This window comes from Dromiciops gliroides, chromosome 2 (assembly GCF_019393635.1).
Source record: "Dromiciops gliroides isolate mDroGli1 chromosome 2, mDroGli1.pri, whole genome shotgun sequence".
Lineage (NCBI taxonomy): Eukaryota > Metazoa > Chordata > Mammalia > Microbiotheria > Microbiotheriidae > Dromiciops > Dromiciops gliroides.
Genome location: NC_057862.1, coordinates 372,882,372 through 372,909,044, shown reverse-complemented (window position 1 = coordinate 372,909,044; position 26,673 = coordinate 372,882,372). Strand labels below are relative to the sequence as shown.

Here is a 26,673-nt window from a genome sequence, read left to right as displayed (position 1 = left end):
GGTTAAGATATAACCTTGGGGGCAGCTAGGTGGCACAGTGGATAGAGCACTGGCCCTGGAGTCAGGAGTACCTGAGTTCAAATCTGGCCTCAGACACTTAACACTTACTAGCTGTGTGACCCTGGGCAAGTCACTTAACCCCAATTGCCTCACAAAAACAAAACAAAACAAAAAAGATATAACCTTGACCCCTGGACTTCTGTTTCCTCATCTGGAAAATGAGAAGAAGAGTAGTGTGTGTGTGTGTGTGTGTGTGTGTGTGTGTGTGTGTGTGTGTGTGTGTTCGTTCAACCCTCCTTTTAGATTCTAAGCTCTCAGAGGGCAGGAACTGCATCATATCTAGACTTTGCTGCTCTCCTACTTTCTAGCAGTGTTCTGCACACAGAAGGTTCCTAGGATTTTGAGCTGGAAGGATCTTAGCAGCCATCTCTTCCAAATCCTTTATTATACAGATGGGATTGAACCCCCAAAAGTTGTGATTTGTTCAAGGTCAGGTACTTACCAGAACTGGGGTTCCAGTCTGGTCCTCTCAGTTCAAATTCATAATAAAAGTTAATTTTGTGAATGAATGGTCCTTCCTATCTCACAGGAATGTTTTAAGTCTTAAATAAGAGAATAAAAATGCTTTTGAAAAGTGTAAAATGAGGAGGGCAGCTAAGTGGTGCAGTGGATAAAGCACCGGCCCTGGATTCAGGAAGACCTGAGTTCAAATCTGCCCTCAGACACTTGACACTTACTAGCTGTATGACCCTGGGCAAGTCACTTAACCCCCATTGCCCCGCCAAAAAAAAAAAAAAAAAAGAATGTAAAGGAGAGCTTCTACGTCTAACGAATACCAAATGGCGGACAATGCCAGTGCTGCAGGAGGAGCTGGAGGCCCCAGAGGCCCTGGGGGCTTCCGTGGTGGCTTTGGCAGTGGGGGCTGAGATCAAGGTCAGGGCCTTGGTCGAGGCCAGGGCCAAGGCTGCGGGGCCTGAGGAGGAAAGGCCGAGGATAAGGAGTGGGTTCCTGTCGCCAAACTGGGCCACCTTGTCAAGGACATAAAGATCAAGTCTTTGGAGGAGATCTATCTTTTCTCCCTTCCTATTAAGGAGTCAGAGATCATAGATTTCTTCCTGGGGTCTTCATTGAAGGATGAGGTTCTGAAGATCATGCCTGTTCAGAAACAAACTAGAGCTGGACAACGTACCAGGTTCAAGGCTTTTGTGGCCATTGGCGACTACAATGGCCGTGTTGGCTTGGGTGTCAATTGCTTCGAGGAAGTAACCACAGCTATTCATGGTGCTCTCATTCTGGCCAAGCTGTCCATCATTCCTGTGAGACGTGGCTACTGGGGGCATAATATTGGCAAGCCTCACACAGTGCCCTGCAAGGTCACTGGGCACTGTGGATCTGTTTTGGTGCTCCTGATCCCCGCACCTCGAGGTACTGGCATTGTCTCAGCTCCTGTGCCTAAGAAGCTCCTGATGATGGCTGGAATTGATGACTGTTACACTTCTGCAAGGGGCTGTACTCTGCTACTCTGGGCAACTTTGCTAAAGCTCCATTCGATGCCATCTCCAAAACATACAGCTACCTAACCCCAGATCTGTGGAAGGAGACTGTGTTTACTAAATCTCCCTATCAGGAATTCACCAACCATCTTGTGAAGACTCACACTCGGGTGTCTGTCCAGAGGACCCAGGCAGCTGCTGTGGCAACCACATAAGATGGTGTTTTTTTTAATAAACAATGAATAAACTGAACTATGCCTGCTTTAAAAAAATGTGAAGGAGAGGAGGAAGAGGATAAGTCAGTATGGTACAAGGAAAAGGACACTTATTAAGTACCTACTATGTGCCAGGCACTGTGCTAAGCATTGAGGATATAAAGAAAGGCAAAAGACAGTCCCATGGGGCAGCTAGGTGGCACAGTGGATAAAGCACTGACCCTGGATTCAGGAGGACCTGAGTTCAAATCCAGCCTCAGACACTTGATACTTACTACCTGTATAACCTTGGGCAAGTCACTTAACCCTCATTGTCCCGCCAAAAAAAAAAACAAAAAACAACCAATGAAAATAAAATAAAATAAGATACAGTCCCAGTCCTCAAGGAGCTCAGAGTCTAATGGGGGAAGGAATGAAAGGAAACAAGCATTTATTAAGCACCTACTATATGTCAGGCACTGTGCTAAATGGTCCTCACTACAACCTTGGGAGGTAGGCACTATTATGATCCCCATTTTACAGCTGACGAAACTGAGGCAGACAGAAGCTAAGTGACTTGCCTAAGGTCACACAGCTAGTAAGTGTCTGAGGCCAGATTTGAAGTCAGGTCTTCCTATTCCAGACCTGATTCTATAGCACCTACCTTTTAGGGTTGTGATCAAATGAGATAATATTTGTAAAGCTCTTAGAACAGTACTTGGCACATAGTAGGTGCTTAATAAATGCTTGTCCCTTTCCCCTACATCTAGCTGCCTCTAGGTGCCTCTAACTAATGAGAGAGATAACACGCAAACAATCATGTACAAACAAGATATATAGATATAGATATATAGACACATACATATATATGTGTGTATACATATATATATATGTATATAATTGAAACTAATTTTAGAGGCAAGGCATTAGCATTAAGGGGATAGGAAAAGGGGCAGCTAAGTGGCGCAGTGGATAGAGCACCAGCCCTGGATTCAGGAGGACCTGAGTTCAAATCCGGCCTCAGACACTTGGCACTTACTAGCTGTGTGACCCTGGGCAAGTCACTTAACCCCCCTTGCCCCACAAAAACAAACGAACAAAAAAAAGGGGGGGGGATAGGAAAAAAAACTTCTGCTGCAGAAGGTAGGATTTTAGCTGGGACATGAAGGAAGTTAGGGAGCCAGGGGTAGATATTAGGAGGGAAAGCATTCCAAGCAGGGGAGACAGAAAGCCAGGGGAAATACCCAGAGTATGGAGAGAGAGGGAGAGAGGGAGAGAGGGAGAGAGGGAGAGAGGGAGAGAGGGAGAGAGGGAGAGAGGGAGAGAGGGAATGAGTCCTGCCCCAGGAACAGCAAGGAGGCCAGTGTCATGCAGAGAGGGGAGTACAATGTAAGAACACTGGGAAGGTAAGAAGGGGCCAGGTTACAAGAGCTTTAAAATGGGGCAGCTAGGTGGCACAGTGCATAGAGCACCAGCCCTGGAGTCAGGAGTACCTGAGTTCAAATCCAGCCTCAGACACTTAACACTTACTAGCTGTGTGACCCTGGGCAAGTCACTTAACCCCAATTGCCTCACTAAAAAAACAAAAACAAAAACAAACAAAAAACAAAGAGCTTTAAAATCCAAACAGAGGATTTTATGTTGATGCTGGAGATAATAGAGAACCACTGGAATTTACTGAATAGGATTGAATTCATCTCTAGACTTGGAGTCAAGAAGATTTGAGTTCAAATCCAACCTCAAATACGAGTTGTGTGGCCCTGGGCAAATCACTTCCTTAATGCCTGTCTCAGTTTCCTCACCTGTAAAATGAGGATAATAATAGTATGTACTTGTTGTGAGAATAGAATGACATACTATTTATAAAGTATTTTACAAGCTTTATAGCACTCTATAAATTAGTTATTATTATTAATGGCATATGTGTGTGACATGGTCAGATCTGGGCTTTAGGAAGATTAATATGACAGCTGAGAGGAGAATGCACTGGAATGGGGAAAGACTTGAAGCAGAGAGACCAATCAGAAAGTTTATGCAATAGTCCAGGCATGAGGTGATGAGAGCAGAGAAGGGGGGCATATATGAGAGATATTACAAACCTAAAATTGACAGCATTTGGGAACAGATCGGATATGGAAGAGATGAGAAAGAGTGAAGAGTCAATGATGACACCTAGGTTATGAGCCTGGGTGACTGGGAGGATGGTGGTATCTCAATAGTAACAGGGAAGTTCAGAAGAGGGAAAGGTTGGTGGGAGAAAATGAGTTCTATTATGGACTTTTGAGTTTGAGATGTCTATGGGACATCTAGTTTGAGATATCAAATAGGCAGTGACAGATATGAGACTGGTCAGGAGAGGTTAGGCATGGCTAAATTGATCTGAGAATCATCTGTATAGAGAAGATAATTGAATCCATGGAATTTGATGAGATCACCAACTGAAATATATAGAAGAAATGAAGAGGGCCCAAGATGGAACCTTGGGGGGATGTCCTCCATCAGTGAATTGGACCTGAATGAAGATCCCACAAAAGAGACATGTCCTATGTGAACCTGGGCAAGTCACTGCTCCTCCTTGAGGCTATTCTCCTTATCTGTAAAAGTGGGTTAATTATATGGTTATTCTTGTCCTTGTCACCTTACGGAGTTGTGAGGAAAGTATTTCACAAAGCTTGTGAAGTGCCATAAAATTCAGGAGAAGGAGAATTTGGACTTGGGACCCCATGATTATGGGAGAACTTCTGATGTGGATCATAGATAAAGAACTGGAAGGGACCTTACCAGTCTTATAGCCTGGCCCCATCATTTTACGAATGAGGAAACCCAGCCACAGAGGAAATGAAATGACTTGTCCAAGGTTGCATGGGTCTTCACAGAGGACCTACAGAATAGGTCCTGTCACAGAGTCAGGATCAGAACCCAAGTCATCCAGCACTCTGTCCACTTTGATACAGACCCTTCTTTAGCATATATAGTCTTTTTTAAATAAAAAGTATTTTATTATTTTCCAGTTACATGTAGAAATAGTTTTCAACATTTGTTTATATAAGATTTCCAATTTCAAATTTTTCTCCCTTCCTTCCCTCCCTCCCCTAGACAGCAGGTAATCTGATATAGGTTATATAAACATAATAACATATTTCTGCATTAGTCATGTTATAAGAGAAGAATCAGAGCAAAAAAGGAAAAACCTCAAAACAGAAAACCAGCAGCACCAAAAACAAAAGAAATAGTATGGTCCAATCAGCGTCCATATTCCACAGTTCCCCCCTTTTTTTTTTTCTGGATTTGGAGAGCCTTTTCCATCATGAGTCCTTTGGAACTTTCTTGTACCACTGGATTCGTGAGAAGAATCTAATCTATCACAGTTGATCAACACATAATGTTGATGATACTGTGTATAATATTCTTCTGGTTCTGCTCATCTCACTCCTCATCAGTTCATAGCATATATAGTCTTAAAGAATTGTCTAAGGCACTGAGAGGTTGTGAGTTCCAAACAGTAACAGAGCTGGAATGTGTCAGAGGCATGAAATTGAACCCTGTTCTTCCAGACTGAAAGGTATGTCCTTTATCCATCAGGCATAAGACCGTTGATTTAGAGCTGGGAGGAACCTCAGAAGTCATCCAGTCCTGTCCACTTATTTCACAGAAGGGGAAAATGGGAGCCAGAGAAATTCAATGACTTGTCTAAGATCAGACAGGTAGGGTTGGATATGAGACTTGAATCCAGGTCCTTAATACCAGAGCCATGATGTTGATGATCTCACTAGGTGACAGTTTCGGATCCGGGGGGCTACTAGAACAGGTTCGGAGCTGCTACAGGTAAGATGTTAAGGAAAAAAGGCACAGAGACATAGGACGGGATTGGAAGGGCCCCATGCACTCAGGTGCAGGCAAAAGGCAAAGTTTATTCAGACAGTATGACATATTTATACTTGAGGTGAGCAAAAGGAATGTCTTTGTGTGAAGTTCGTGCCAAAAGAATAGGATGAGGGGATTGGTTCGTAGACCTTGGGCCATGTAGGCCTTATCTATGATGAGGAGCATGTTTCTGTCCTTTGAAGTTTCCTTGGTGCCTATGCAAATGCATCATCCTTGGTGCCCAGCAAATGCATCTGCATCCAGAAAGGATCATTGTGGTTTACAGCCCTCTTATCAAGGGCTAACTAAGAATCAGCACATATTTTCGTCGGGGGGGGGGGGGGGGGGTTCTGTCTGTGAGCTTTGCTCAAACAGCAAAAGGGGGACTTCGTTAGCTCCTAACAACTAGGGACAAAATCTTATGAGAGGGGCTCTAACAGGAGTTGGTGGGTCTGTGTTGACCATCCTGAGGATAGGAGAAAGAATGGGAGGAAGCCAATTGACAAACATCCTGCCTTAGCCTTGCCTCCCTGTCCCCTTGTCCCAACCCCAATAGTTGCAGCAATAATATGGTGGAAATGACATTGGATTTGAGGTCAAAGGACCTAAGTTCAGTCCCTGCTTCTGCTTCTTGGGCTTGTTGCTTCTTTCTGAGCTTTAGTTTACTTTTCTGTAAAATGGAGATAATATTTATACTATATAGAGTTGCCATGATCACTTTATACACTTTAAAGGGCTACATAATGGGAGGCATTATTCTTTTATTATCAGTACCCAGAAGGCACAAGTTTCCCCTTCTTCACCATTCCCCTACTCCAAACCCTGAGGAGCATAGAAGTATAGTGGGGAGGTCACTGGATCTGAAGTCAGGAAGACTGGAATCTAAAGGTCACCTCTAACATTGCTAATCAGGTGATCCTGCCTACCTCAATTAATTTCTCTGAGCCACCATTTTCTCATCTGTAAAATAGGGGGGTATGACTACCACCCCTTATAATATAATCATTAATAATATGATTAAAATAAGGGTCTCTAGAGACATCTGGTAGTTCAGTGGATAGAGCACTGCATCTGGAACCAGAAAGACACAAGTTTAAATCTGGCCTTAGACACTAACTGGCTATGTGACCCTGGGCAAGTCACCTGTGCTCTGTATTCCTCAGTTTTTCCAACTGTAAAATGGAAATAATTATAGCTATTATTTATATAGCACCTACTCTATGCTAAATGCTTTACAATGATTATCTCCTTTTATCCTTACAACAATCCTGGAAGGTAGGTGCTATTATTATGCTCATTTTACAGATGAGGAAATTGAGGCAAAGAGGTTTAGTGACTTGCCCAGGGTCACATAGCTAGTGTCTGAGACCTATTTGAAGTTGGGTCTTACTGACTCCAGGGCCAATGCTCCTTCTGCTGCCCCCTTGGAGGGTTCCTGTGAGGTTCAGATGAGATCTCTGTAAAGGCGGGTAGCCCAGTGCTTGCTGGGTACTATAACCATGCTTATTCTCTTCCCTTCTAAGAGGTCCCTTTCGGCTCTAAACCTATGATCCTTCCCTGTGGTTGGGGAGTGTCTCCAACAAATGGAAGAGAGCAAAAGCTGGAAAGCTTGGTTCTCAGTGCTCCCCAGTGACCGCTCTGGGTTCCCATTAAGTTTTTAGGACACTTAACCTGGGTCAACTCCTCCCTGAACCCCTCTAGCCGGGATGAGCTCCTGCAGCTGTTGGACACGGCACGGGTGAGGAGAGAGGAAGGTAGGAGTGGGGAGGGTGGGCAGGGAAGACAGGGCACTGTCCCCATCCTCTCTCACCGTCAGTTTCCTCCTGTGGAGCTTCTGGGCAGGTTAAAATGGGACCGGGGCAAGAGCAGGCAGTGGGTGTGGGTGTGTTGGGGAGGGGAGAAATGTAGGACTGAGGCCCCGGGATAAGTCCCTCGACACTATTCCTTGGCTCTGGCCCCGCAGCAGCTGAAAGAGCTGCCCCTGAAGAGCACCCCCGAGCAGGACAGTATCCTCAGCCTGTCCGCTAGATGCCTGCTCCTCACGTGGAGGGACAACGAGGAGTTGATCCTGCGCATACCCACGCACGAGATCGCGGCCGCTTCCTACCTGCAGGATGATGCGCTCCACCTGCTGGTGCTCAAGACCGGTAAGATATGAGGCGGAGCGGGGCCGGAGGGACAGGCTGGTCCAGCGGCAGGCCGGGCGAAGACTATATATATACACACATACAACCAGTGTTGGGGAAATGAGGAAGAGGTGAGGGGTGAGGGGTAGCCAGAGCGGTAGGGCCAGTTGATATGTCATAAGGGTCAGAACAAAGTCGTTCTTCCAAAGGATTCTGTCTTCGAGGTTGTCCTGTCCTGACCCCAGCCTAGCCTCTCACCCGAAGTGCCTCCTGGGAGCGTCAATTAATCAATCAACAAGCATTTATTAAGCTCCTCTTGGCGCCAGGCACAGTGTGAGATGCTGGGGATGATACAGATACAAAACGTGAGAAGGTCCCTGTTCTCTGGAAGCTCAGATTCTAGGAGGTGTAGACAAGGGATCTCCCTTATTTTATTGATGATAGAGACAGGGAGAGACAGTTGTTGGCACATTGGAGTCAGTTACTGACTGTGTGACTTTGAACAAGTCACTTAATCTCTGTTTACCTCAGTTTCCTCAACTGCAAAATGGGGATGGGGGCAGCTAGGTGGCGCAGTGGATAAAGCACCAGCCCTGGATTCAGGAGGACCTGAGTTGAAATCCGGCCTCAGACCCTTGATACTTACTAGCTGTGTGAACCTGAACAAGTCACTCAACTTTCATTGCCCTGCAAAAGATAGATAGATAGATAGATAGATAGATAGATAGATAGATAGATAGATAGATAGATAGATAGATAGATAGACACATAAATGAATGAATAGATTGATAAATGAGTGAATGAATAAGTAGATAAATAAACGAATGAATTAGCAAATGAATGAATGGATAGATAAATAAATGGATGAATGAGTGAGTGAATAAATGTAGGAGTGGATAAATAAAATGAATGAATGAATGAATGAGCAAATAAATAAATAGATGAATGAAAGAACAAAAATAAATAAATGGATAGATAAATAAATGAATGAATGAATGGATAGATAGATAAATGCCTAAATAAATAGATGGGGATAATAGTACTTACCTCACAGGATTGTTATGAGGATCAAATGAGTTAACATTTGTAAAAAGCACAGTGCCCAACAGTGCCCAGAACATCTGTCCTGCTGTGTGGCATGTAGTAGGAGTTTTATCAATAGTTGTTCCTTTCCCCTTCCCCCACTAGGAAATTGAGGCCGACAAGGGATATCACACAGTTAGTGATTATGGGGCAGCTGGGTGGTGCAGGGGATAGAGTTCCAGGCACTGGAGTGAAGAAGACTCATCTTCCTGAGTGCAAATCCAGCCTCGGACACTTACTAGCTATGTGACCCTGGGCAAACCGCTTAACCCTGTTGGCCTCAGTGTCCTCATCTGTCAAATAAGCTGGAGAAGGAAATGGCAAACCGCTCCAGTATCTCTGCCAAGAAAACCCCAAATGGGGTCACAAAGAGTCAGACATGACTGAAAAACAAAACATCCTCATCAATGATTGTGAGTCAGGATTGAACCCTAGTTTTCCAATTCCTTACTTTCTCTGTGTGGCTCTGCCCTGACTTTCACAAAGAGAAGAGAGCAGTGAGGAGCCTTGTCTGAAAACAGTATAACAGCTCTCATTTCTACAAAGCACTTTGTTCATTACAGCCCTTCTTCTGAGGTAGGAGCTGCTATCCCCATTTTGCAGGTGAGGAAACTGAAGATGAGAGAAGTTTATGATCCTGGGGAATAGAGAACTATAAAGGACCTTGTCCTTGTCATTGTTGTTCAGTCATTCTCAGTGTCCGACACTCTGGGACCCCATTGGGAGTTTTCTTGGCAAAGATACTATAGTGGTTTGCCATTTCCTTCTCCAGACCTTAGATGTGATCTGTTCTAGTCCTTATTTTATACTTATGGAAAGTGAGGTTTGGGTAGTAAAGAGCAGAACTAGATTCTAACCCAGGACAACTGAAGAACACTGAAAGTGTTCTTTCCACTACACTAGTAGCCCAACTGATAGGGGCCAGATCTGCTTCTATTATTCATTTGGTGGTACAGAGGCAGTGAGGTATAATGGAAAGGAAAGCGTGACTTTGGGTAAGTCACCTGTCTTACCCATTTCTTCACTGGATACTCTCAGATTCCTTCTAGCTCTAAATCTGGAATACTATGATCCTTACTATGAGGTCCATAATTCAGGAATTAGTATCACCATTTTACAGATAGACAACCCAGGCTCAACAAACAAGTGATTTGCCCAGGGTTCATATGTTTAGCAAATGGCAAGCACCTGAGCTAAGGCTTACTTGTATGTATTGTTAGAGCAGGAAGGTACCTTAGAGATAATATGGACCATGGTCCAGGTGTCCTGACTCTGCACCCAGAAGCTTTCTCACTATCTCACATCTCCTCTCTATATGAAGAGAAGAGAAAGCAACAATGATGTTGTTGGAATCAGGTGCCAACGTGACGTTCTGAGTAGCAACGTGTTCTTTTCTTCCCATGCCCTAGTCCTTACTCTTGGGTATGTGATCATTCTCTCATCCTCTCCTAGGCCTGGGTGTGGACCCAGTGCCTGCAGGCCTGGATGTGTGCCCTGGTGGCAGGCGAGAGCCTGGGGTGGCTGGCATGACCCCTGAAAAGAGGTCAACAAGCAGTGGTCCTGAACCCAGAGCACCTTCGAGTGGAGTGGAGCGACGCCACACCATCTGCAGCCTGGACTGGAGGATGGCATGGGGGGGCACCGAGGGCCGAGCTACTGGTGGTGGTGGGGGCAGCTTGGAGCGAAAGCAAGGGGCTGGTGAGAAGAAAGCCGTGGGCCGAGCTTTTGGGAGCTGGGAGCGTAGGCAAACATTCAGTGGCAGCTGGGAGCGACGTCAGGGGGGCAAGCCGGGGGGCAGCTGGGAGCGGAGGCAGGGGAGCAAGCCTGGAGGAAGCTGGGAACTACGGCAAGGGGGCAAGCCTGGGGGCAGCTGGGAGCGTCGGCAGACCTTCAGTGGTGGCAGCTGGGAACGTAGACAGCCTGGCCTCAACCCCCTGGACCCTCAGGATCCCAGCCCTGATGCCTACTGCAACCTCATCATCCTAGCAGTTGCCAATAGGGTGAGTTGGCCCCTCAAACAAGGTGAACTAAAGGGCTATGGCCTGGGGGGTCCTCTGACTTGAGGAGCCCCAGAACCCCAATCTGGGCCATAACATTCCTTCAATTTCAACTCAACAGACATTTTTTTTTTAATTCATCGATGTCTTTTGTTTTTACATCACTTAGATTTCCCAATATATCCTTTCCCTTTCCCAAAGAGTTATGGCTCATAACAAAGAATCAATAAGAGAGAAATAAACAATTCAGCAAAATTAACCAACATAACATAACAACCAAATCCAACATTATCTTCAAGGTTCCCTACCTATAGTCCTCTACCTCTGTTAAGAAGGAATGAAGGGGGGCAGCTAGGTGGCTCAGTGGATAAAGCACTGGCCCTGGATTCAGAAGTACCTGAGTTCAAATCCAGCCTCAGACACTTGACACTTACTAGCTGTGTGACCCTGGGCAAGTCACTTAACCCCCATTGCCCTGCAAAAAAGAAAAAAAAAAAGAAGGCATCAAGGTACATTTCCATATCCCTTCTTGAGGGCCTAAGCTTGGTCATTATAATTTCTTTTTTTTTTTTTAATGGGGCAATGGGGTTAAGTGACTTGCCCAGGGTCACACAGCCAGTAAGTGTCAAGTGTCTGAGGCCGGATTTGAACTCAGGAACTCCTGAATCCAGGGCCGGTGCTTTATTCACTGCGCCACCTAGCTGCCCTGGTCATTATAATTTCACAGCACTCAGTTTTGATTTTTTTTTGGTGCTACGGTTTCCCTTTACAGTGTATAGTTACTATGTATATTGTTTTCCTCATTCTGCTTATTTTCACTTTGCATTGGTTCATATAAGTCTCTCCATACTTCTCTGTATTAATCACATTCATTGTTTTTTACAATACTCAATATTCCATCATATCCACATACCACAATTTGTTTATTCATTCCCCAACCAAGAGGTATCTACTTTGTTCCTTCACTACTTCCAAAAGTGCTCCACTGACATTTATTAAGCACCTACTGTTTGTAGAACACTGTACTGGAAACTGAGGAAAATATGAAATTTAGATACTCACATTTCTATAGCAATTTAGAGTTCAAAATGCACTTTATATACATTTGATCTTTACAGTAACCCATGAAGTAATTGGTATGATTCCCATTTTATAGACAAGGAATCTTTGTCTCAAAGAAGTTAAATGACAGGGTCAAACGTAGTCTTTCTGATTCCAAATCCAGTGCTCTGTCTAGTCCCTAGCTTCATGGAATTCATAGTCTAAAAACAGCCTAAGATAGCAACCTAGAAAACTTTAATACACAATGTATGATAAGTCCTTTAGAGTGGTGCAGAATGCTATTTGAAGGGTGGGGGTCAAGGTCATTAACAAGAATTGGGAGAATCAGGGAAGATTTCATGAAAGAGGTAGTCTTTAAAGGTTAGGTAAGGATTCAGTAGATCCAAATAGAAAGGGAATGGGCACATTCTAAGCAGAGCATAAACAAAGGTACAGAGTTAGGAAAGTTCAGGGTATGTGGTGTAGGGACCAAGTTGCTTGGCTTGATTGGAGTGTAGAATGCAAGGAGAGGAGTATTCAGTGACTGGAAAGGTAGGGTTGTGTCAGATTATAGAGGGCTCTGAATATCAGGTGGAGGAGTATGACCTTTTACTTGGGAAGCAATAGGGAGCCATTAAATGTTTTTTAACAGAAGAGTAACATGAAGAGATCCACACATTAGGAAGATAATTCTAGCTTCACACAAAGGAAATATTGGACAGAGGAGAGATTTGGAGGCAGGAAGTTACTCCAAAAGACCAGGCAGAACTAGGGTGGTAGCCACAAGAAGAGAGAAAAGATGGAGGTGAGATATTACAGCATTACAGTTGAGGGGCCCCAAAGCTCCATTCTATATCACAACTGTACTAGAAACAATGACTATAATTAAAGGGGGTTCCCATAAATATATTTTAAATATATTCCCAACTTGATGGGCAAGACTTAGTATGAGAATAAACCTTTTTTCCTCTAGAGCCCTTGAGACTCCAGCTTCCCCCAAATGCCCCTTTGGAGGGAATATTCACCATGGCTGAAAGAGAGGAATAGAGAACAATGTTACAACCAATTGGAATGTTAAAGCTGGAAAGGACCTTTTCAAAAAGCATAGAGTCTTAGAGCCTTAGAGAACCCTCATAGGCCAACACACTAATTTCACAAATAGCAAAAACTCAAACTCAGGGAGAGAAAATAATTTGGAGATAGAAGTATGTTTAGAACCTGGGTCTCCCCAATCTGGCCCAGGGCTTTTTTCTCAGCACCGCCCTGCCCCTCACTTTCCAGGCTACCAAAGTTGCCCAGTCCTCACCAACTATCCCCACATTCCAGCCCAGAGCTGTTCTCAGTTGCTGACATCTCCTTTCTTTTGTGGTCAGGATGCAGCAGAAGAATCCTGTGCTCTCATCTGCCAGGTCTTCCAGATCATCTATGGAGACCAGACCATCGAGTGTGTGGATCGAGCTGGCTACCACTACACCTCCACCCCTGAACGGCCCTGGCTTATCAGCCGCAGTGAGTCCTGGGTCAGAGGCAGACAGCTTCCCCTCTGTGTCATCCTCCTCCTCCTAGTCCCCAAACCAAAACAAAATGAGCCAAATGATTAGAGAAGTTAGAGCTGGAAGGGGTCTCAAGAGATCAACCCCTTTATTTTCAAAGGTGACTTTTTTTGTGGGACAATGAGGGTTAAGTGACTTGCCCAAGGTCACACGGCTAGTTAATTGTCAAGTGACTGAGGTCGGATTTGAACTCAGGTCCTCCTGAATCCAGGGCTGATGCTTTATCCACTGCGCCACCTAGCTGCCCCAAACCCTTTATTTTTACAGATGAGGAAACTGAAGCTTTGAGAGGTTGTCTGGCTGTGGGATACAGAGCTAGTAAGCATCAGGTGGGATTTGCAATCAGATGTTACTGACTCAAAGTCTAATGCCTTTCAACTAGTTCAATAACTTCATTTTTTTTTACAGATGAAGAAAATAAGGCCAAGAAAGGTTCAACAATTTGCCCAGGGTTCAGTTGTTTTTTCAGTCATGCCTGATTCTTTGGGGTTTTCTTGGCAAAGATACTGCAATGGTTTGGAATCTCCTTCTCCAATTCATTTTATAGAGGAGGAAACTGAGGCAAACAGGGTTAAGTGCTACTTGCCGAGGGTCACACAGCTAATAAGTGTTGGAGACCAGATTTGAAATCAGAGAGATGAGTTTTCCTGACTCTGAACCTGGAGCTCCATCTACCACACCAGCTAGCTACCCCCTTGACAATAATTAGAACTGTCCAAAAGTAGAACAGGCTGCCTTGAAAGGTAATGCATTCCCCATCACTGGAGGTCTTTAAGTGGAGAAAGGATAGCTCTTTGTTGGCTAGAGAATATCTGTTCTGCTGCCATCTGGACCAAATAGCTCTGTAGTCCCTTCTGTCTCAGAGGGGCTATGATGCTATGTCTCATCCTCTGGACTTCTAACTCCCAGTCCAGTGGCTTTCTATGTCTCTCCAATAATAAGTATCCAAGAAGGGAGTGAACATGGAATTATAAGATTAGATGAAAGTCAATTCCATCTTCAGAGAGTGGGAAGAAAATCAAGGAAGGTTTCATGGAGCTCAGAACATTTGAGCTGGGCTTCAAATGGGAGGTAAAGGGATGATTTCAGCAGGTGGAGATGGAGGGAGGCGACAGAGAAAGAGCACTGCAGGACTAGGAGCCCGAGCTAAGATCCCTTCCTGTTCCCACAGCTAGCTGTCACTCCAGATTCCTCATTTCTGTTCTTTGTGAAAATTCTGGGCCAATATTAGGCAAAGCAAGGGGCATCTTTGGATGAGCTGCCTCTGTGTGCTAAAGCTGCCCTGGGCACTGTGGGGTGAAGCTGTTACAGAAGTGCACAAATGAGAGCTAGGTAATTTGGTTAGATTCCATCTGTCTCTCCAGCCTTTTCCCACCCAACTCAGAAGGAAGTTTGATTGTACATGCAAGAGTGGGAGAGGCAAGAGAAAGGCAGATCTAGATAAAGGAGGGGGCAGCTAGATGGCACAGTAGATAGAGCACTGGGCCCTGAAGTTGAGTCAGTTCAAATTCAGCCTCAGATACTTACTAGCTGTGTGACCCTGGGCAAGTCACCTAACCCTAATTGCCTAAAAAAAAAAAAAAAAAAAAAAGGAGAATGGAGCTAGAGGCTCAGGAGCCAGGGGGCCTAGTGCTGAGGGACTCCAGACTTAATCAATTAATCAAGAAGTCTTTATTGAACACCTCCCTCCTGTGTGCCCAGCCCTGTGTCCTGTACCAGGAGACACCCAAGAGAAGAAAGACTAAACCTGCTTCCTGTTTTGGCAGGACCCAAGGTTTAATTTTAGAACAGGGTACTAAGACTAGAATTACAGGTTTTCAGAGCTAAAAGAAATCTTGGAGGTCTCCAGGCCAGTCTGCCATCTTTGTAAGAGCATCCTCTAGGGTTATCTGCCCAGTTATTTTTTATTTTTTAAGTGAGGCAATTGGGGTTAAGTGACTTGCCCAGGCTCACACAGCTAGTTAAGTATTAAGTGTCTGAGGCCGGATTTGAACTCAGGTACTCCTGACTCCAGGGCCGGTGCTCTATCCACTGCGCCATCTGGCTGCCCCATCTGCCCAGTTCTAATACTTTTGAGGGGTGGCGGGGCAATGAGGGGTGACTTGCCCAGGGTCATACAGCTAGTAAGTGTCAAGTAGCTGAGGTCACATTTGAACTCAGGTCCTCCTAAATGCAGGGCCAGTGCTTTATCCACTGTGCCACCTAGCTGCCCCTCTAATACTTCTGCTTATAGGGACCTCACTGGAGACAGAGAATCTGGATTCAAATCCCATGTCTGCCAGCTGTGGCCTATGTGACCCTAGAGTCCCCAACCTCTCCGGGACTCTGTTTCTTTACCTCTAAATTGGAGAGGTTGGACTAAATAACTCTGGATAAAATCCTACCAATTAAGGCAACCGATTTTTAGGAAATTTTTCCTTTACATCAACCCTAAATCTGCCTCATTGTAATTTCCACTGACTGCTCCTAGACCTGATCTCTGGGACCATGAAGAACAAGTCTAAACCCAGTGATGGCCTTCAAGATTTTTGAAGACGGGGAGGGATACTGCCCCCATTCTGTCCCTATCCTGCCCTTAAATCTTTTTCTTCTCCAGCCTAAGCACCCCTAGATCCTTCAATTATCCTTTATATATCATGGCCTTGATTTGGGGGTTGGGTTTTTTTAGTGAGGCAATTGGGGTTAAGTGACTTGCCCAGGGTCACACAGCTAGTAAGTGTTAAGTGTCTGAGGTCAGATTTGAACTCAGGTCCTCCTGACTCCAGGGCCGGTGCTCTATCCACTGCGCCACCTAGCTGCCCCTATATATCATGGCCTTGAAAAGGAGATTAGAGTAAAGTAGAAAAAGGATTGCTTTGGAGGCAAAAGGTCTGAATTCAAATCCTGGCCCTGACATTTACTCATTACATGACCCTGGACACATTATTTCCTGTCTCTCCTCCTCTGTAAAATGGAGATAATAATACTTTAACTATCTAACCTGCTGGTTTGGTTTTTTTTATCTTCTCTGGGAAATGTTTTGTATGCCTTAAATAGGCAGGGAAACATGACCTATTATTAAGGGACATGAGGATAGGAATTAGGGAGTGGTTCCTGAGATACTGTCTGGGGATGGGGCCAGAGGAGGGACAGAACATGGCCCCAGCAAATGACGGTCTACTGCTTTGTCTTCTAATTTATCTCTGTCCTGCTGCAGGTGAGAGCTGCCGCACAGATGGGACCTATGGCTATGATGCTGACTTCAGTTGCTGCAGTTCTTTGTAGGTACCGACTTCACCAGAGCTGTTGCTGTCCCTTTCCCCTTCCCCCAACCCAATCCCCATCCCTCTCCATGTCCCGCCCCCGTATTTAACCCAGACACCTCTGGTTGTTTCCCAGAGAACCTCTTCACCACTTTCTGGCAAGAGGGGTGTCCCCGGCTGAGTTCCTGTTGTGTGCTAGCTCGGCTCTAGGCACTGTGGGGGATCCTGAGGAAGTTAAACATACTTGGCCATCACCTAAAAAGCCTGAAACTCACCAAGCCAGAAAAAGACATACAGAGCACTAGCTAAACACAGACTCGTTGAATATAGTATTGGGAGGGATCTTAGAACACAGATCATAGAAAGTCCAGGCTAGAAGGGACTTTATAGGTCATCTTATCCAGTGCCCTCAGTTGATCAATTGGGAAACTGATGCCTAGCAAGGGGAAAGAACTTCCCCAAAGCTTCACATGTCACAGGATCACAGGCCTGAGAACTTGAAGGAACATTACCAGCTGCAGTAAATAGAAGAATTAGGAAGAACTTTAACCATTGTAACAAATAGAAGAGAGGAGACAAACTTTATCAATCATCCTGTAATAGACAGAAAAACTGGCATTTGGATCCAAATATTTCTGACTCCAAATTCAGCCCTTTCCACCCTACCACAAAGTAAACACAAGGTAACATGGGGTCATCTCACAAATTATCCACACCAATCAACAAGCATCACATCATATTAATAGAAAGTGTTGGTCCTGGGACACACAGCTCTTTTGCCCTCAAGCTCAGGGTCCTTTCTGCTACATTTGAGCTGCCTTCAGTCAGTGGGTTTTTTTAACCCTGTATATAACTGAGAAATTATTTCAAATTTCCCTTGGTGTATGTGACATGCTTACGATTTTATGTCTAAAATCGATCCCCACTTCCCGATTCCGGGTCGAAGATGAGATCGCATTTAAGGGAATGGCCCCTGATCAGCAGTGAATGCTGTAGTTTCCTCAACTAAAGAATGAGTCAGACTATATGGATTCCAGGGTTTTCCCCAGCTTTCATTCTATGATCATATCACCCCAATAACAAAATCTTTCCCCCACCAAAACCATTCAATTATGTTTATCCCTGATTTATTGGATGCTCTATCATCAACAATGTCACTGCCGCCATCAACCAAGACTGTGCTGGTCAAGGTTTAACAAATGGGCTCTGGGGAGAAAAAAAATTATATGTGCATATGCTTATAAACTTAATCTGCATTTTAAAGACTTTCTTAAATTTAGGCAGTCGATAAAACAGTAAAGCAGGCCTTGATTTGTAGCATTTGCAGATTTCTGAGACATAAATACTCACACTGACACTGGGCTTCAGCACACCCCTGTCATCACCCCTTCACAGCCATCTTCATGTAGGGGGTTAGGGAAGGGGAGAGGAGAAGGGAAGCTGTGGCGCAGGTTGAAAGCCTGGGATGGAGTCACAAAACGGCGCACCCTCCTCAGGGCATTGGGGTTTCATTACTTAAGCATTCCATGTTTATTGAATACCTGCTATGTGAAGGGCCCTGGGTAAAGAGACAAAATTGAGTTAAGAGGCATGCTATTGGGGCAGCTAGATGGCGCAGTGGATAAAGCACGGGCCCTGGATTCAGGAGGACCTGAGTTCAAATCCGGCCTCAGACACTTGACACTTACTAGCAGTGTGACCCTAGGCAAGTTACTTAACCCTCATTGCCAAAAAAAAAAAAAAAAAGAGGCATGCTATTTCTGCCCCAGTGAAGCTCATAGTCTGTGTTGGGCATCTGGGTCTGCTATTCTAGAACAATTCCCCAGAATTCTAATGCCTTCCCTTTGTGGATTAGTTCTGTTTTATCCTGTCTATAACATGTTTGTACATATGTTGTTTGCATGTTTTCTTCCCCAATAGACTGTGAGTTCCTCGATAGCATGGATTATCTTTTGCCTTTCTTTGTATCCTTAGTGCAGTATCTGGCACATAGTAGGTGCTTATCAAATGTTTATTGATTGACTAACATTTCAAACACTAGGGAACTTCACACTGTCGCTCACTGGGGCTGAAGAGACCAAAGCAAAGGGAAGGCCTGGGGAGGTGGTGGGGGATGGGGGATCAAGCAGGCAGTGAGAGCCTGGTGGGGTGAGTCAGGGCTCCTGTCTCTCTCTGTGCCTTCCAGTAATGGCTCCCATGACACCTTCGAAGCCTATTACAGTGGGACATCCACACCTTCCTTCCAGGGATCTCACTGCAGTGAGAATGATGGCAACAGCCTGGGGCTGGAGCAGCTACAGGACTATATGGTGACGGTAAGACCTGGGCAAGGTCAGTGCCACTTTCCCAAGCCGTGGAGGTGATCCCGGTTTACCCAACTTCTTTCCTGAGCCACTATATCTATGGAAGCCTCTGCTTACCCACAGCATACCCAGTACCCCCCACACCCATTCATGTCCCTATCTACTTCACCCATCTCTCTTCCCATCCTGTGGTACCCTATGAAACCTCTGCCCATTTCCCCCATGTGTCCCCCTGGGAGCTCCTATCTGCCCCTTTCCTTCCCTGGAAGTCTACACCCTCCCCCATCTCATGGGACCCCTCCTCACCTGCCACCTCTACTCCCATGCCCAGATCTCTCAGTGGAGTCCTCTGATGGGACAGAGGGCAGAGATAACGTGTCCTTGTAGTCGTGTCCTGTCCTGAGCCTCCATCCATTCCCTGATTCTCTAGGAAGCAAGTAGAGAGGGGATAGATGAGGCCATGTTCCCCAAAACCCTTCTAGCCAATAGAGTGCTGAGATTGCAGGCCAGCCCCCTTTCCATCGTGCCCTATGCCCCCTGTAGCCTCACCCCCAGAAGTCACACTAGCTGTACACTTGCCAAACCCTGTGGAAGATGGGGCCCCCAGGGGGCCTATCTGTTGTCTTTTGCCTGGTCCCATCTCCTGGTTCTTCCCCACAGTTGCGGAACAAGCTGTCGCCACCTGAGATCCAGCAATTTGCTCTCCTGCTTCGAGAATACAGGCTGGGACTATCCGTGCAGGAATACTGTGGGCATCTTCTTCGGCTCTATGGGGACAAGAGGAAGTTCCTTCTCCTGGGTGAGCGTGCTCTACCCCTCCTCCCATTTTAACGGCCCCATCCCCATCATTACTAACCCCATCTTCATAAGCACCATCACCACCATGTGGCACAGTGGAAAGAAGGCTGGATTGGAACCCTAAAGAACTGGGTTCAGGGGGCAGCTAGGTGGCACCGCGGATAGAGCACCGGCCCTGGATTCAGGAGGACCTGAGTTCAAATCCGGCCTCAGACACTTAACACTTACTAGCTGTGTGACCCTGGGCAAGTCGCTTAACCCCAATTGCCTCACAAAAAAAAAAAAAAAGCACTGGGTTCAAATCCCACCTCTGCTGTGTACTACCTGTATAATGTTGGGTAAGTCATTTTCTTCTGGGTCTTAGTTTCTTCCTCTTTAAAATGAGATGGTTGAACAAAAAAAACAAAATAAAACAAAAAATAATAAAAAATAAAATGAGATGGTTGGAGGGCAGCTAGGTGGCACAGTGGATAGAGCACCGGCCCTGGAGTCAGGAGGACCTGAGTTCAAATCCGGCCTCAGACACTTAACACTTACTAGCTGTGTGCCCCTGGGCAAGTCACTTAACCCCAATTGCCTCACCAAAAAAAAGAGAAAGAAAAGAAAAGAAAAGAAAATGAAATGGTTGGACTTGGTGATCTATAAAGATCCTGTGGGATCTTACCCGATGGTCACCATGACCATCATCTCCATTGCCACCATTATCTCCTCCCTGTCATCACTATCTCCATTACCATGGTCATCGCTAGCACCAGCTGCCACTATCACACCGGTATCATCAATACCGCTGTCACCCCATGTCTATCCCTGTTGCCTTCCCCTTACCATTCGATTCATCAAAAACGTATTAAACGGGGGCAGCTAGGTGGCGCAGTGGATAAAGCACTGGCCCTGGATTCAGGAGTACCTGAGTTCAAATCCGGCCTCAGACACTTGACACTTACTAGCTGTGTGACCCTGGGCAAGTCACTTAACCCCCATTGCCCCGCAAAAAAAACAAAACAAAACAAAACAAAACAAAAAAAAAAGTATTAAACTCTGCATACATTAACACCATTTTCACCATCTACTCTTCACAGCCCTCCTAATTATCACCAACATCACCATCATAGGAAAAGCATTGCTATGTTTAATTCAATAATCCTTACTGAGCATCTGTGTGTGTAAGAACCCCATGCAAAGCACTGAGAGAGCTAAGACCCTGCTCTTTTAGAGCTTCTTCTAGTGACTTAATAAATATGCTAAAAGTGTACTTACCTCTGGGTCCTTGCTAGACAATGCACAGAAAGCAGTACCTGAGGAAGCTTATGGAGGGGAAAGGTCGGTGTATGGAATGAAATCCACATTGGCTCAGTCTCTGACACCTCCTCTGAGAAAAATAGCAATGAGAAAAGCACTGGGTTTGGAATCTGAGGACCTGGGTTCATATTTGGAGTCTGCCGTTTACCAGTGACTCTGGGCAAATCATTTCATTCCTTCAGGTGTCAGTTTCTTTATAAAATGAGAGAGTTGGACTGGATGCCTAAAGTCTCTTCCAGTGCTAGATCTGTGCCCCTAGAATTTCCAGTCACTCCCTCTACTAAGGAGCTAGATGGGGCTGAAGATAGCAACCCTGCTGATTCAGAGGCTCAGACAGGGGCTTCTGGATGAGAAGTATGGGAGGAGAGACAGTGGGGATAACAGACCAGCCACCTGCCTCTTGGCTTCTACAGGCATGCGGCCCTTTATCCCAGACCAGGACATCGGCTACTTTGAAGGCTTCCTGGAGGGTGTGGGCATTCGAGAGGGTGGCATCCTCACCGACAGCTTTGGCCGAATCAAGCGAAGCATGAGTTCCACGTCAGCCTCAGCTGTACGCAGCTACGACAGTCGAGCTCCTCGCCCGGAGGCCGAGGCTTTCAATAGAATTCTCACAGGCATCACCCATGACATCGAGGCCCTGGCACAGGAGGAAGAGGAGGAGGGCAGCGGGAAGGAGGAGGAGGGCCAGGGGAAATCTGAAGAAGGAGAGGACAACTACCTGTGAGAACCTCATCCCCAAACACACACAATTGGGGGTTGTATAGAGGGTGTGGATTGTGGAGCTGTGACAAAAATGTTTGTGTTCAGGATGTGGGGTAAAGAATCCTGGAAGATTTTCCCTGGGTCAAATTTGATGAATTTGACCATTAGATTAGGAGTCAGGGGTCAGCTAGGTGGCGCAGTGGATAGAGCACTGGCCCTGGATTCAGGAGGACCTGAGTTCAAATCTGGCCTCAGACACTTAACACTTACTAGCTGTGTGACCCTGGGCAAGTCACTTAACCCCAATTGCCTTGCTACCAAAAAAAAAAAAAAAGATTAGGAGTCATATGGCCTTAATTTGAATTTACTACACAGTGACCTTGGACAAGTAACAACCCACATGAGCCTCATTATTTTCTCTTCTGTAAAATGGGAGATTTGGACTACATCAGGAGTTCTTAAACAGAGGTCCATGGACAGGGTCTCTGAATAGATTTCAGAGGTGTCTGGGAACTTGAATAAGAAAAGAAATTATATCTTTATTCTTATTAACCTTTCCTTTGTTTTTTTGGTGTGTGTGTGTTTTTTTAAACTTTCCTTTGTAATCCTGTGGATTTTGTTTTATGCATTTAAAAACAATGTTCAGGGGCAGCTAGGTGGTGCAGTGGATAAAGCACTGGCCCTGGATTCAGGAGTTCAAATCAGGCCTTAGACTTACTAGCTATGTGACCCTGGGCAAGTCACTTAATCCCCATTGCCCTGCAAAAACAAAACAAAACAAAACAAAACAAAACAAAAAAAACAGTGTTCAGAAAAGGGGTCTGTAGGTTTCACCAGATTGCCAAAGGGATCCAAGAGACACAAAATGGCTAAGAATCCCTGTGATAAATAGTCTCTAAGGACCTATTTAACCCTAAATCTTGTGACCTAGATACTCAGAGAAGGCAGATGCTCAATCGAAAGCTTTTAAAAATGTTCCTGGGGGCAGTTAGGTGGTTCAGTGGTGCCCTAGATTCAGGAGGACCTGAGCTCAAATCCAGCCTCAGACACTTGACACTTACTAGCTGTGTGACCCTGGGCAAATCACTTAACCCTCATTGCCCCGCCAAAAAAAAAAAAGTTCCCAGAACCTGAAGTGGGGGCTGGGTGGGGGTTTGGTGAGAGAATAGGGACCTCAATAGGAGAGATATGGGACTAGTTTCTGAGGAAGTAAAGGAGACAGATACTCCAGGGGGCTCCTGAATGCAGCCCTTACAAGGAAGCAGGAACATGGTGACTAAGAGACAGCAAATTTTGGTCTCCCACCTAGCCATTTCCCAGATTAGGGCTACAGTGCTTCTGCAGTACTGGGTTCCACCAGCAGGAGGTGTATGGCCATGGTCCTTGGACACTCATGTTTTAAGAGCCACCTCACAGGTTCTCAGCAACCCAGCTGTATACTGTTCCTTTTGGGGAGGGGGGTGAAACCTCCTTAAGCAAACCCTATTAGTTCCCAGCTTGCATTAGCTTTGGCACTCTAAGAAGGCATCTGGAAAAGAGGGATGCTACCCTCTCCTGGCAGACTGGACAAGAACAACATAGGAGAAAAAAATAAAAATAAAAAAGAACAAAGTAGGAGCTACTAGAGGGGGGACATTAAATACCCCTTGGGCAGGCCCAGCTTGAATAGGGCCCGGGAAAACCCCTATCCCTCCCAATAGGAAGATGCACTATGAAAAATCCCACAGGACTTAAAGGATCCAGGATTTCTTCAATGTAGGTATTCTTTCCCCTGACTCAGACCCCAATTCTTTCAAACCTTTGGATCTAGGTGCAGGAGTTGCTGTGGTCCATCCTCTGGTAGTCAGTCTTCAGATAATGAGACTCTCTGAATTTATCAAGGCTGAACAACAGAAGAGTCTTGGAGCCCCAGAGCCCTTCCAACTTGCCAGGACCTACCAGAGTTTAGTCTTGGTGCTAATGGTCTCCATGGCACTAAAGAAGGAAATCCATGAAGGATGAGGAGTAACCTTTTTCACTCACTATCTCTTGAAAAATGTTTACAGATGGTTACCAATTAGGATCCCAAGGTGAAACTCAATGACAGTCATGGAATACAGACTGGGAAGAATCTCCAGGCTGATCTAATCCACTGCCCTCCTTTTACAGAGAAGGAAACTGAGGCCCAGAGGGATTAGTGGAAAGAACTACTCTGGACTGGAGATTAGGAGACCTGAATTCCGTTCCTAGATTTCCCACTATCTCACTGTGTCACTTTTGGAAAGTGAGTTCCTCTTTCTGATTCTCGGTTTCCCCATCTGTAAAATTCAGGGGTTGGGATAAATGATCTCTGGAATCCCTTTGAACTTTGATAGTCCATACTTTAAAGTTCCTTCCAGCTCTTATCTGCTATGTTCTGTGTTCTAAGATTATGTTCAACCCTGATATTCTACAGAGTGGGCCAAAAGTCACCATGTTTTAATACCTTTTTGAAAATTATTTTTTCTGTATTTTTTGCCATTTATGAGATTTTATTTTTCACATGTAATATAAATTCATTTCCTATATATACTGTATATGATGCTGTGGTATTGTAAATTAAAAACAAAAAATAAAGGAGTTATTAGATTTGAAACTCCTTTGTGACTTTTGGCCCAGCCTATATATTCTAAGATCCTTCCTAGCTCCTTCCGTTCTTTAGCTTTCTGTCTTTTATGAGATTATGGAGGAGAAGACTAAGGTCTTCCTATCTCACCCAGGCTGCAAGTGCAGGCACCAGTCGTGGGTTTGATCCCACTACTAATTGGCAGCAGAGCTTTGACATGCTACAGTTTTGACCTGGGCTAGTTTGCCTTTCTTAGGCAGCCTGGTGATCCCCTCCCACTATCTTCCTGGGACTGCCATATTGATACCAAACTCAGTGTGGACACGGACTTGACTTTTTTGCCCTAATGTACCTCTTAAGTCCTAAACTCGAGCCCTCTGAAGCTCAGAATTCTCATGCTGAAACAATTCATCAGCATCCTCCCCAGGAGCAGGTACCACAGGTGTACACTCCACACAGATGACTTTCTATGTAATTACGGACTACTTATTATGGACTTGGCCTAGTGTCCAGTGCCCTGGAAGAGGGGAGCAAGAGAAGACGCAAACAAGGTCTTTGATCACAAGATGCCCATGGTCCAGTTAGGAAGACTGTTAGGACGTTCTAGTTACAAAGACTCACACATCAAAAACAGAATTAGGACGATGCAGAATCAAAAGCTAGACTTAAGGCAATGGAAAGTCAAAGGTTGGCAAAAAGATAGCAAATGCTCTGGGCCTTAGGAAAGGGAGGGGGTCACTATGGGTTTAGGTGGTTAGGAGCCATTTTTTCAGTCGTGTCCAACTCTTCATAACCCCATTTAGGGTTTTCTTGGCAAATGTGGGGACCAATTTTTTTTCTTTTTCTTTTTCTTTTTTTTTTTAGTGAGGCAATTGGGGTTAAGCGACTTGCCCAGGGTCACACAGCTAGTTAAGTGTTAAGTGTCTGAGGCCGGATTTGAACTCAGGTACTCCTGATTCCAGGGCCGGTGCTCTATCCACTGTGCCATCTAGCTGCCCCAGGGACCAATTTTTAATTGGGGAGTGTTAGCTAAGTGGCTCGCCACAATATTGGGGCAAGGAAGGAGACCGGCAGCCTCTCTCAAAACATAACAGGATTGGGGGCGGCTAGGTGGCGCAGTGAATAAAGCACCAGCCCTGGATTCAGGAGTTCCTGAGTTCAAATCCGGCCTCAGACACTTGACTCTTACTGGCTGTGTGACCCTGGGCAAGTCACTTAACCCCCATTGCCCCACAAAAAAAAAAAAAAAAACCAGAACAGGATTTTTTTTCACAAGAACAAACTTTAAAAAAAACACACAAACAGGATCAGTAGGATCAAGGGAAAGGAAATAAAATGGGGAAAGGGAAATTATACAACCTGAAAAAAATACCACCAACCAGGAATCAGCTGAGAATACACAGCCTGCTCCTGTCGCCTTCCAGCTTCCAGCTAGAATGCCAGACACACAAAAAAAAACTCCCTTCTCCCAGCACCCTCACACAGTCCCCAGCCAATTGGATGGCCGCTCTGACAGTCACATGACTCCCCTTACTAGGCTTCCAATCATTATAATTTTGCCAGGCCCATGTAGGCATCTGTGAGTAGTGATGATGTGAGGTGCCAGCGCCATGGCTACAACCAGTGGTTGGAGCACCATGCAGTTTGCAGAGCCCCAGGCCACTGTGCGCCAAGTCATAAAAACCTCAAATAACAATTAATTATTTTGTACTTTTTTTTTTTTTGAGTGGATCATTGAGGGTTAAGTGACTTGTTCAGGGTTACACAGCTAGTAAGTGTCAAGTGTCTGAGGCTAGATTTAAACTCAGGTCCTCCTGAATCCAGGGCCGGTGCTTTATCCACTGCACTATCTAGCTGCCCAACAATTAATTCTTTACACAAAGATACTGAAATGGTTTGCCATTCCCTTCTTCAACTCATTTTACAGATGAGAAAACTGAGGCAAACAAGGTTAAGTGATTTACCCAGGGTCACACACCTAATAAGTGTCTGAAGGTGGTTAGGAAAGACTTCCAATAATAGTTGAAACTTGTTAGGAGTAGAATTTTGATAGGGAAAGAACAGTGAGGAAGGCAATAGAGATGTGCAGAGGGGAGCCAGTATGAATGAAGGCATGGAAGTAAGAATTGATTGATTAGTAAGCATTGATTAAGCACTGATTATAAATCAGGCACTGTGCTAAGCACTGGGGATACAAAGGTGAAGAACAAACGTTTCTTGCCATTAGGGACCCTGCATTCTATTGGGCCTGGCGTGCTCAGGGGATAGTGAGGGGTCCTACCAGGATATAGTGGTAAGCTGCTTTTGGTAGAATAGGAGTGAATAAAGCTACAGTGATGGAAGCCCTTGGATTGGAAAAGCTGAGGAGTTTTGACTTAATTCAGGTTGCAA

The 26,673-nt window shown here is 45.3% G+C and overlaps 1 protein-coding gene and 1 pseudogene across 1 annotated transcript in view; both read left to right on the top strand.

Annotated features, from left to right (window-relative positions):
• Nucleotides 1–22,269, top strand: part of CCM2L (CCM2 like scaffold protein) — a 30,763-nt gene extending 8,494 nt beyond the window's left edge. The window contains exons 3-10 of the mRNA XM_043982671.1: nt 7,206–7,289; nt 7,515–7,698; nt 10,213–10,760; nt 13,172–13,307; nt 16,548–16,611; nt 18,779–18,908; nt 19,557–19,695; nt 21,407–22,269. Coding sequence (XP_043838606.1) covers nt 7,206–7,289; nt 7,515–7,698; nt 10,213–10,760; nt 13,172–13,307; nt 16,548–16,611; nt 18,779–18,908; nt 19,557–19,695; nt 21,407–21,720 — 1,599 coding nt within the window. The 3' untranslated portion in view covers nt 21,721–22,269. The remainder of the gene's footprint in view (nt 1–7,205; nt 7,290–7,514; nt 7,699–10,212; nt 10,761–13,171; nt 13,308–16,547; nt 16,612–18,778; nt 18,909–19,556; nt 19,696–21,406) is intronic.
• Nucleotides 818–1,842, top strand: LOC122740458 (annotated as a pseudogene).
• Nucleotides 22,270–26,673: the final 4,404 nt, after the last annotated feature.